The sequence below is a fragment of the Rhincodon typus genome, chromosome 18, assembly GCF_021869965.1.
Source record: "Rhincodon typus isolate 14 chromosome 18, sRhiTyp1.1, whole genome shotgun sequence".
Lineage (NCBI taxonomy): Eukaryota > Metazoa > Chordata > Chondrichthyes > Orectolobiformes > Rhincodontidae > Rhincodon > Rhincodon typus.
This window is the reverse complement of record NC_063349.1, coordinates 57266123-57278445: the sequence shown is the minus strand read 5'-3', so window position 1 is coordinate 57278445 and position 12323 is coordinate 57266123. Positions and strand designations below refer to the sequence as shown.

The following is a 12323-nucleotide window of genomic DNA, read 5'->3' as shown; positions in this document are numbered from 1 at the left end:
TCACTGACCCCTCACTGTGTAGTCACTGACCCCTCACCGCGTCATCACTGACCCCCTTACCGCGTGTTCACTGACCCCTCACTGACCCCTCACCGCGTCATCACTGACCCCCTTACCGTGTGCTCACTGACCCCTCACCGCGTGGTCACTGACCCCTCACCGCGTGCTCACTGACCCCTTACCGCGTGCTCACTGACCCCTTTCCGCATGCTCACTGCCTCCTCACTGAACCCCAGTCATGTTCCCCACTGCCTGAATTTATAAAGATCTGAGTCAGAGCCAATTCATTTTCACTGGAAGTAAGATGATTTACTTTTTACCTTTTCCAGACAGTTTGCTTGATGAAGGATCTGATGGCTCATTTCGTAAGGAGAGCTGTAGTGTGCGAATAATGATTTGCCTGAACAAACAACTCAAACGAACTAAGGTAAAGGGACAACTGCAGGATTTGTATGTTGTTGGGCGGTGGTGGGGGTTGAATCCCAAAGGAGACAGAGATAGGATGGGAGATGCGTTTTCCAAAAATTATCTTAGTGAAATATTTTAGTAATGTGGTAATATAGAGAGGGCCATTCAGCCCCTCAAATCTGTTTTGTCACCTGAGCTGTACCATGACCAGCACTGGGTTAATATTCCTTGGACCTTTCAAACTGAGTTTTGTTCTGCTACGATGGATATGTGGAGCAAATTTCCTGATTGGACACCTTGGGTTATGGGGCATTATTCCTCCATCTCTGCCCAGGTCTGCAATATCTGGTTTCCTGACCAACCAAGCTCACTGTAAATGATCCCCTTCAGAACAAGTGGATAGCTTTTAAAGGTGCTGTCACAGACATGATGGCCCGAACCTCCTCCCTCTGCACTCCATGATACTGTGATCCTATTTAAGATATGTTGCAACATTTTCAAGAGATGTTCCTTTATCAGTGTGAACAAGGATTGCAAGGCAAGCTTCGTACAGTAACTAGCTTTCCGAAAGACAGATCGTTACAGCAAATAAGATCAGGCTGTGGTGTTGTTGCGGGACTTTCATTGCTCAGGATATCCCAAACATTTCATGTTGCCTTTTCTCACTGAACCACAGCTCTTCAGGAGAGAATCTGAGTGATTGGATCGTTTGTCCCGGTGGAATGTTGGTCAGGACACATGGACATCCACTTTTACTCTTTGCTGTTCCCCGAACAGAGCCAGGCAGAAAACCAGTGTCTGGTTTAAACCTTGTTTTTAGGACGTGGCGTTAGCAGACAGAGCACAGCAACTTACATTTGTGTAGCGCCACTAAGGAAGAAATCTTCCTGCACCCCTTTGCGGAAGGGTTAACCATCAAAATTTGACACTGAGCCTTAAAAAGATGATACTGCAGCAAATGTCTGAAAGTTTAACTGGGCAGGGGAGCTGAAGTGTGTTACATGGTGTTTTTTTTGCATTTGTAACTATTTGTGCTAAAATAGCTGTGATTATTGTGTGTGATATTTTACCTTACAGGATGAAAAGTCTCCTCAGTACCTGATAGGTTCGTTAGGAGTCAGTGGAAAGACAAAGTGGGATGTTCTTGATGGTGTAATTCGTCGATTGTTTAAGGTAAGCATCTTGCACAACTGGGCAATATTCCATCTGCTCAGAACTCCTCTGTTTCTCCAACACAAACTTTACAACATCAAGTGCTTCGAGGGGACAGTCCCAGAAGGGAAGCCTCAGCCCATGGGAGTTTGGATCTAACGGTCAGGATCCATAAGGCCCACTCTCCGATGTGGTCTTCTTTTCAACACACCCTGCCTTCCTGACACATTAACCCAACAATCAGACTTTACTACATTGAAGGTGCTCAGTGGTGGAAACTCGGAATTCAGTGGGAGAGACCTGTTCATATGCAACGTTAAAATGGGTGGATAGAACATTCTTCAGTAAAGTGTGTGTATGAAAATTCCCAACACATTCCCCAGACTGAACTCACTGTGCGCCAGACACATCTCTGATGATAGCCCCGTCACCAGACCTGGGCTCCCCTGGTGTTATGTGGGAGGAACATCTTGGAAGGGTCTTCAAGTGAGGCTTTGTGGGGATGGTTTAGGAATGTACAGGACAGTCACATTACTGGGAGTGTATAGTGCGCCTCCAGACTGTCAGCAGGCAATAGAGGAGCATATAGGTAAATAATCCTCTGAAGTGAGTAAAAACAATAACAAGTTAAGTATATGAGGGGATTTCAACAACCCAACATTAATCTGGATAGCCACAGTGCAAAGGGTTGAGAGGGAGCAGATTTCTTGAAATGTATACATGAGAGCTTTCTATATAAATATGTATGCAGTCCATATAATTTTTTAAGTATGGACAGGTGTTCAGTATGGCATTGGGAGACCATCTTAGTGGTTAGTGAGCACAACACCATAAGGGTTAAGTTTATTATGGAGATGGAAGAAAGCATTTTGGGGAAAGGCAGATTTGATTAAAATAAGGCAGGATCTGTCTAAAGTAGACTGAGAACAGCTAATTGAGGATAAATCTACAGCAGAACAGTGGGAAGGGTTCAGGGTGAAATGTACGAGCGACAAACACAGAGACCCTGGATGCCCAGGAATATTTAGGAATGGATGAAAAGAGAAAGTGAGAAACACAACAGGACAGAGGGAGCAAATCAACAGAGGCACTAGTGGAATGTAGAATGTGCAGAGGGGATCTTAAGAAAGCAGCTAGGAGAACAAAGAAGGAGCATGAGAAAACATTAGTGGATTAGATTAGGAAGAATGCCAATACATTCAACAAGTATATCAGAGGGAAGAGAATAACCAGGGAAAGAGTGGGTCCTACTAGGGATCAACAGGGAAATCTGCACATGGAACTGGATGTCTTGGTAGAATGTGAAACAAATATTTCACATCTGTCTTCACATGGGAGAAGGAGGATGCAGGTTCTGCATTTGGGAAAAGGCCTGTGAGGTTCTTGAGCAGTTTGATGTAGGGAGTGAGAAGGTATTGGAGGTTTTGGCAAGTTGAAAAGTGGACAAAAACTTCAGGTCTGGATGAGTTGTATCCCACACTGTTGTGGGAGGCACGGGAGGAAATCACAGGGGTTTGCTTGAATTTCTCAAGGAGGTGACCAGGTGTGTAGATGAGAGTAGTGTAGTTGTTTTATCACCCAGAGAGTGGTGGGGGTCTGGAAGGCACTGCCTGGGAGGGAAGTTGACAACTGGAAACTCCATAACCTTTAAAAAGTACATGGATGGGCACTTAGTTTCACTGCATTCAAGGTGCTGGGCCAAGTGCTGGAGAGAGGGATTAGTGTAGGTTTAGGGTAGTTTTTGTCGGCACAGATTCAATGGGCTGAAGGGCCTCTTCTGGACTCTATCAGACTCTGTCAGGCTGTGAGAAAATACAACTGGCTCACAAATATCTGGCAGTAACCAGCCTGACTTGGTTTCCCTGTGTGTGGTTCTTGGCCTCAGTGCAGGTTAACTAAGGGCTGTTCTGGAGAAGGGTCATTTGGACTCGAAGCATTAATTCTGTTTCTCTCTCCACAGAAGCTGTCAGACCTGCTGAGCTTCTCCAGCAATTTGTGTTTTTTGTTCCAGATTTTCAGCATCTTCAGTTCAGTGTTTTTGTTTGCAAACTAAAGGGTCTGTGGTATCGAACATTTCTCTTTAAAGCAGAGGCTCATCATTCCCTTCTGAAGTCAGTTAGGGATCAACAATTAACCCTGGCCTTGCAATGTCCACAGCCAAGAGCAAGGCAGTCTCTTTTTTTGAATTCATTCCTTCTCAGGATGTGGACATCCCTGGCTGGGCCCAGCATTTATTGTTTGTCCCTAGTACACCTTTGAGAAGGTGATGATGAGCTGCCTTCATGAACTGCTGCAGTCCATGTGCTGTAGCTCAACACACAATGCTATTCAATTAAATTAATGAACTTTATCTTTTCACTTGATGATGTAGGAGTATATTTTCCATTTGGACCCCAGCACAAGCCTTGGTCTGTCATCTGACAGCATTCTCAGCTACAATATAGGGGATGTGGTGAGAGCGTGTAACTTGGAACTGCCAGAGCTACTGCCCTGTGGCTACCTGGTTGGAGAAAGCAACATCATTGCTGTGAATCTAAAAGGTACTTTACAATCTTCTGTGTTTCAAGAGTGGATAGACTGGAATGGAGTTTGTTAAAGAGAAATTCCACTTATGCAGCACCTTTCACAATCTCAGGCTGCCCCAAAAGACTGTACAGTTACTGTGGTAACCAATTCTGATAGAGTATTCCAAACCAATACTTGACCTTTCATTCAAACATCAAGCAGTATTTATTATTTCACTAACGGGTAGGCAATCTGAACTGGTGACCCAGGAAACTTTTTAGAGTCATAGAGTTATACAGCACAGAAACAGACCCTTCGGTCCAACTCGGCCATGCTGACCAGACATCCCAATCTGACCGAGTCCCACTTGCCAGCATTTGGCCCAAATCCCTCTAAACCCTTCCTATTTATATAACAACTCAGATACCTTTCAAATGTTGTAATCGTACCAGCCTCACACCACCCTCTGCGTGAAAAAGTTGCTTCTTAGGTCCCTTTAAAATCTTTCCCCTCTCACTTTAAACCTATGCCCCTCTAGTTTTGGGCTCCTTCACCCTGGAAAAAAGATCTTGGCTTTTCACCCTATCCATGCCCCTCATGATTTTATTAAACCTTTATATGGTCACCCCTCAGTCTGTGACACTCCAGGGAAAAAGCCCCAGCCTATCCAGCCTCTTCCATAGCTCAGACCCTCCGGTCTCGGCAACAGCTTTCCTAGGCAGGGCGAGCAGAATTAAATGCAATATGCCAAAAATCCTATATTTCCAACTCCTATACTCAATGTTCCAGCCAATGAAGGCAAGTGTGCCAAATGCCTTCTTCACTATCCTATCTACCTGCGACTCCACTTTCAAGGAACAATACACCTGTACCCCTAGGCCTCTTTGTTCGGCAACACTCCCCAGGACCCTACTATTAACTGTAAAAGTCCTGCACTGATTTGTTTTATCAAAATGCAGCACCTTACATTTGTCTAAATTAAACTCTATCTGCCACTTCTCAGCCTCATTGGCTAATGTGATCAAGATCCCCTTGTACTCTGAGAGAATCTTTTTTACTGTCCATCATACCACCAATTTTGTTGTAACCAGTCCAAACTTGTCAAACATTTCTGACAGAGTCACTGGACCTGAAACTTTAACTCTGCTTTTTCTCTACAGATGCTGCCAGACCTACTGAGCTTTTCCAGCAATTTCTGTTTTTATTTTTGCCTTTCAAACACTTTGCTGAAGTCCATATAAACAATATCTACTGCTCTGTCTTCTTCAATCTTCTTTGTTACTTCTTCAAAAAACTCAATCAAGTTAGTGAGACACATTGTCACATGCACAAAGCCATGTTGACTCTCCCCAAATAATTTCTTGTCTTTCCAAATGCATGTAAATCCTGTCCCTCAGAATCCCCTCCAACAACTTACCCACCACTGATGTAAGTCTCACTCTACAGCCTTTCTTAAATAGTGGCATCACGTTAGCCAGCCTTCAGTCTTCCGACACCTCACCTGTGGCCATTGATGACACAAATACCTCAACAAGGGGCCCAGCAATCTCTTCCTTGCTGCTTCTTCATCGATACAGAGTTTCACGCAGTTTATATACAATGCTGTAATCTTTGATGCTGCTTATACTGAGCTGATATCATGAATTATATCTTAGATGTGCACTTACAATGCCAAAGCTTACAAGGCTATGGGCTGAGTGCTGGATAATGGGATTAGAATAGTTAGCTGGTTGTTTTTGACTGGCACAGACTTGATGGGCTGAAGGGCCTTTTTCTGGTTGTAGATCTCAATGACTGTATTAACAATGGACAATTAAGGACATTCCAACAAGGACACAGGATGAGTGCTGAAGAAGGGTCTAGGCCCGAAACGTCAGCCTTCCTGCTCCTATGATGCTGCTTGGCCTGCTGTGTTCATCCAGCTCTACACCTTGTTATCTCAGGATGAGTGCTGTCTGGTATTCAAATTAAGGAACAGAAGTCATTTTCACAATCAGTAGCCCCGGATAACATCCATTCATCCCTGACATAAAGGAGCTAAAGTCTTTGACACAAAGACCAATTTGGGAGACAGGGATACCTCACCTTGATGGGATGCATTTTTTCGTTAACGAGTGCTCACCCAGAGAAAGGTCAGTGCTGAATACCAATCCTTCAGCAAATGCCCTCAACAGATGTGTTAATAATATTGTTCCCTGAAACCAACAGCAGAGCTGCTTTGCACTTCTTTCAGAGAATTATTTTAAACCCTACCATTGTTGTTCAATTTCAATAAGTAGTTTGCTGCTGTGTACCTGCAAGATGAGGCTATAGGAATGTCCGAGACAAGGCAGCCAGTTTTCACACAGCAAGCTCCCACAAGCAATGTTCAGTTAATGACCAAATAATTGCTTTTAAAAAGGTGAGGGATTGATATTGACCCCAGCACCCTCTGCATTCATCTGAGATGGTAATGGGACCTGGGTTTAACTTCACACTTGACAGATAGTACCTGCCCAGAAAAGGCGTCCAGTATAACTGCCCAATGGATAGGTGCTGTGTCTCTCTCTGTGCAACTAACTCTGTGCCTCACTGTTTTGTAAATACTTGTTGGTAGAACAAACAAACAAATGGGCAGCTCATTCAAAACTGCAGACACATCCATTCACTTTTTCAGGGAACCGGAGCCAATCCCGCAGCCCATCTGGAATGGAAAAGTAGGCAGGAGAGTGAAAATGAGTTACCGATTCACAATGTCCCATCAACAACAACTTACATTTATATAACAGAAACCAAAGTTGCGGGAGAAACTCAGATGGTCCAGCAGCACCTGTGGAGAGAAACAGTTAATGTTTTGAATCGACTGTCTCTCTTACAGATCCCAGATGCTGCCAGATCAGTTGAATTTCTCCAGCACTTTCTACTTTTAATCCAGATCTCCAGTATTTTGCTTCTAACTTGCAGTTATGTAGTGCCTTTGATGCAATAAAACATCCTAAAGTGTGTCACAGGGGTGTTATAAAGCACAGTTGACGCCTGGTGACACAAAGAGATAGTAGGCCAGGTGACCATAAGCTTGGTCAAACAGGTCGTTTCTAAGGAGCATTGTAAAGAAGGAGAGAGGAGAGGATGGTCAGAGAGGTTTTATGGAGGGAATTCCAGAGGTGGGGCGTATGCAGCTGAAGGCACAAGCCCCCATTGGTGGAGCGATGGAAATCAGGGAATGCTCAAGAGGCTGGAATCGGAGAAGTGCAGGTATCTGAGAAAGCTGTGTGGCTTGAGAAGATAACAGCGATCGGGAGGAGCAGGATCTGGAGGGATTTGAAAGCAAGATTGAAAATTTTAAAAATTAGACATCATTTAAGAGGGATCCAGTATACGTCAGTGAGCGCTGGAGTGGAGAGGGATAGGATTTGGTGTGGAGATAGGACACAGACAGCAGAAGTTTGGATGGGTTGAGGTAGGACAGGGAATGTTGGCCAGGAACGTGTCTGAATTAAGGAGTCATAACGAAACAAAGGTAGGGATTAGATTCACTTTATCATTTTGCTCCCAGTCCAAGTCTTGTTCTCCCTTTTTCAGGTGTGGCAGAGAATAGTGTGGACAGCTTGGTGTTTGAGACACTGATTCCAAAACCCTTAATGCATCGTTACCTCAACGTCCTGCTAGAACATCGAAGGATCATCCTCTCGGGGCCTAGTGGGACCGGCAAAACCTATTTGGCCAATAAACTTGCTGAATTCCTGGTGAATAGGGCTGGAAGGGAGCTCGCTGATGGGTCGATAGCCACTTTTAACGTGGATCACAAATCGAGCAAGGTGAGGAGAAACTCAGGTGGCAAAGTATTATTCCCATAGGATCAGCTTCTGTTCCTCAATAGCTCCGCAAGTCAATTCAGTTAAGTATTTCAGTCGCACAGTTTCTGCTCAATATGGAGCTAGTACTAAAGATGTCACTGTTAGCCTCAAAATCTTTCAGATTTGTAGTTGAATGTTAATTAGCTGTGGTAATGTGGTTCTTTGAAGCTAGCAACTCAGTTCATGAGTTCAAATCCTACCAGGGGAACTTAGAGAATTGAACTCAATCTATCTGGTAATTTAAGAGCACCAAGCAAGAAAGATGTTGATGAAGGTTACTGGGTTCTGCCTTGCCTACATGTGACTCCAGTCCCTATATCCACATCATTCTTTCAAAGTGTGATAGTAAAATGCCCCAAAACCCTTCACGGGATTAGACAGTCTGTGTGAGGAGATGTCAGATGTTTGGTGACAGAGAGAGGTTTTAAGGAACATCTAAAAGAGGAGAGAGAAGTGAAGGCAGGATGAGATATAGGCACGTATTTCTGAGTGTGGGGCTCAGGCAGCTGAGGTCATGGCTATTGATGATGGAACTAGTAAAATTACAATGGCTCAAGGGATTAGAACTGGGGTTGGGGGAAGGGTGAGTCAGTTAGCTCAGTTGGCTGGTCATTTGGATACAAAACAGCAGAGAATCAATTCCTGCATTGGCTGGGGTTACTTTGAAGGTCCCACTTTCTCAATCTCACCCCTCACCTGAGGCATGGTGACCCTCAGGTTAAATTCACTACTAGTCCTTTCTCTCTCTCTCAAATGATGACTTTCTGGTGACTTTCACTTTAGAAGTAGATAAGGTCTGGTATCTCAGAGGGTTCAGAGAAAGTCCACTGGATTAGTTCCAGCGATGAAAGGCTTGCCTTATGAGGAGAATTGGAGCAGCTTGGGCCTATACTCGCTAGAGTTTAAAGGGATGTGAGAAGATCTTTGTGGGGCAATCTAGGATGTATGGTCATAGTTTTAGGCTGAGACAAGGAAGGTTCAAAGCAGAGATGAGGAGAAAGGCAGATTTTTAATTAGGAACAGGTTGAAGGGTTATAGAGGGAGGGCAGGAAAGTGGAGTTGATGTGAGATCAGCCAAGATCATATTAAATGTCAGAGCAGGCTCGAGGGGCTGAATGGCCTCCTTCTGCTCCTAGTTCTTATGTGGGACTGGACAAGGTTACAGAGATCGAGAGAAATGAGGCCATGAAGGGATTTAAACAGAATTATCAGGATAATTAAATTTAAGATGATGCCACAGTGAGCATTGCCAATATGCCCCACATCCTGAGAAAATAAATGCTTTTTGTTTAAAATTGGCGGGCTCCCTGTTACTGATCCCTTGTGGGAAACCCCCTGCTGTATGTATGTAGCTCTTGGATGAGGAAGATGATGACCATTTTGAAGACTCACACATTGTAATGAGCACTTGGTGATTGTTGTGTGTGCAATGTTAACCCCAGTAGGGGATCGCAACAGTTTGGAAACGAAGCGATTCAACAGAAAAATATTGGCAAGACAAAAATAAACTTGTAAAATGTGGAAACTTGTCTGAAATAAATATGTCTTTTTTAACATTTGGAAGGAATTGCGCCAATACCTCTCAAATCTGGCCGATCAGTGCACTACTGCAGATAATGGTTCTGACCTGCCTTTAGTGATAATCTTGGATAACCTCCATCATATTGGTTCATTGAGTGACATCTTCAATGGATTCCTCAATTGTAGATACCACAAATGGTAAGTTCTGGCTCATTAAGGGGCAAGGAAATTTCTCGGTTACCTCTTGCAACCTCAGAGTATCCCAAGATCAGTTTGCAGCTAATGAAGTACTTTTTGACATGTAATGACAGTTATATTGTGAAAAAAGGATGGCAGACAATGCCCAATTGTAGGAGGGACGCTGGAAAGAGTTCAGAAGAGATTTACCAGGATGTTGCCAGGTATGGAAGGCTTGTGTTATAAGGAGAGGCTGGATAGGCTGGGACTTTTTTCACTGGAGTGTAGGAGGTTGAGAGGCGACCTCATAGAAGTTTATAAAATCATGAGGGGCATAGATAGGGTTAATGTAGTTGTCTTTTCCCTAGGATGGGAAATTTCACAACTAGGGGACACATTTTTTATGTGAGAGGAGAGAGATTTAAAAAAGACATGGGAGGCAAATATTTTACACAGAGAGTGGTTCACGTGCAGAATGAACTTCCTGAGGAAGTGGTGGACGCAGGTACATTTACAACGTTTAAAAGACATTTGGATGGATACATGAATTGGAAAGGTTTGGAGGGATATGGGCCAGCAGCAGGCAGGTGGGATTAGTTTAGTTTGGGATTATGTTCGATGTGGACTGGTTGGACCAAAGGGTCTGTTTCTGTGCTGTATGACTCTATGATTCTATAACTGAGGATGCTGGAAATCAGAAACAAGATCAGAAATTGTTGGAAAACTCAGTAGGTCTGGCAGCATCTGTGGAGAGAAGGCAGCATTAATACTTTGGGTCCAGTGACCCTTCCTCAGAACAGGCAGATGGTTGTGCCCAGCAACATCCAGAAACAGCTAAGTGATAATGACAGAATTATTTGTGTTTTTCTGAGTGATTGTGGTTGACAGCCACCATCGTAACCAGGACATGTGTGAACTGAACCAACAACAGAAAGTGCTGGAGAAACTCAGCAGGTCTAACAGCATCTGTGGAGTGAGAAACTGAGTTAACGTTTCAGATCCTGTGACCTTTCTTCCGAACTGGCTCCGCCAATGCTGCCAGACCTGCTGAGTTTCTCCAGCGATTTCTGTGTTTGTTTCAGATTCCCAGCATCTGCAGTTCTTTGTTTCATTTTACATGAAAATGAACTCTCCTGCTCGTTTATGGAAAAAAACAAGAGACATTTATTTCCCTGAGAGTGCAGTTATTTGGGCTGGGGATATTCTGCTGTGAAAAGGCTGCTTTGAAGGTGATTTGAAGCTGAGGTTTTTGTGGCGATGGTATAACTTGTAATTATTTTTCTTTTATTTCTGCAGTCCCTATGTTATTGGAACAATGAACCAAGCTGTCTCTTCCTCTGCTAACTTGGAACTCCACCACAATTTCAGGTACTTGCGAAGACTGATGTCAAACATTTTCCATGAACATTTTTCTCCTCCAACTTCCTTTCCCCTTAAAAGTAGTGTCATTGTATAAACCCATTGAGCCATCAGAGAGGAGGGAGACTTTATTTCACTTGTAGCCACCTCCACCTTGAAATAAAAAAAATGCAAAGTACAAACTGCACTCCACACTGTTCCAGTGGATAGTTTGGCATGGAATTCCATATTAGAATCCAGAGGGATATTTGTGTTGGAAGTAGGTGACAATTCCCTGGGTTTTGGGATGGAATTCCATATTAGAATCCAGAGGGATATTTGGGTTGGAAGCAGGTGACAATTCCCTGGGTTTTGGGATCACAGTAACACTCCCCTTGATATATGACTAATGCCCCCAACAAAAGTAAACATATAAATATATGAACCAGGAACTCAGCCCCTCAAGCCTGATTCACTGGTCAATTAGATGATGGCTGATCCAACTGTAGCCTCAGCTCCACTTTCCTGCCTACCCCAATGAACTTTAATTCCCTTGTTAGGCAAGAATCTATCCTGGTTTGGAAATGTCATCCACAAAAAGTAGATGTTGGATCAGTTGTTAATTTTACATCTGAGAGGTTTTTTTTGTGAAGCAAAGATATTAAAGGCCAAAGGCAGATATATGAGGTTAGACCACAGGTCAGTCACAATCTCATTTAATAATGAAACAGGCGTGAGGGGCTGAATGACCTACCTCTTATACTACATTCGTGGTCAATATAATTCTACGAGCCAGCACCTTCAGGAGAATAAAGTGAATGAAAATAGAGGCGACAGACTGGTCTGTTTCCATGCTGTATGACTGTATGACAATGTGCATGCACTGTCCCAGATGATCTCCTTTTCTGTTTTCACTGTGCAGGTGGGTACTCTGTGCCAATCATACCGAACCTGTGAAGGGATTCCTGGGTCGATATTTGCGCCGTAAGCTAATTGAGACTGAAATCGATAGAAATATGCGCAACAGTGACCTCTTGAAAATCATTGACTGGATCCCCAAAGTGTGGCAGCATTTAAATGGTTTCTTAGAGACACACAGTTCATCTGATGTTACTATTGGTGAGTTAAAATTCATAAACGGTCACCCAGTCTCCAATAGGGGACAGGCTTGTCAATGAAAATCCTCAGATAGCATGTGTAGTAATTGTTAAATGTCCTGTTCTCCAGGTCCACGTCTCTTCCTGTCATGCCCTTTGGATGTAGATGGCTCCAGGGTTTGGTTCACAGACCTGTGGAATTATTCTCTGATACCATACCTTCTGGAAGCAGTTCGTGAAGGCCTTCAGGTAATGTCTCCCATTATGTCTCTCTGAAACTTCGCTCTGC

At 43.7% G+C, this 12323-nt stretch overlaps 1 protein-coding gene across 1 annotated transcript in view; it reads left to right on the top strand.

Moving 5' to 3' along the window:
• Positions 1 to 12323, top strand: part of nav3 (neuron navigator 3) — a 178104-nt gene that overhangs the window by 152017 nt on the left and 13764 nt on the right. Inside the window, exons 21-28 of the mRNA XM_048607473.1 lie at positions 330 to 427; positions 1486 to 1581; positions 3932 to 4100; positions 7627 to 7862; positions 9466 to 9620; positions 10896 to 10967; positions 11860 to 12056; positions 12165 to 12283. Of these exons, the coding sequence (XP_048463430.1) occupies positions 330 to 427; positions 1486 to 1581; positions 3932 to 4100; positions 7627 to 7862; positions 9466 to 9620; positions 10896 to 10967; positions 11860 to 12056; positions 12165 to 12283 (1142 nt within the window). The remainder of the gene's footprint in view (positions 1 to 329; positions 428 to 1485; positions 1582 to 3931; positions 4101 to 7626; positions 7863 to 9465; positions 9621 to 10895; positions 10968 to 11859; positions 12057 to 12164; positions 12284 to 12323) is intronic.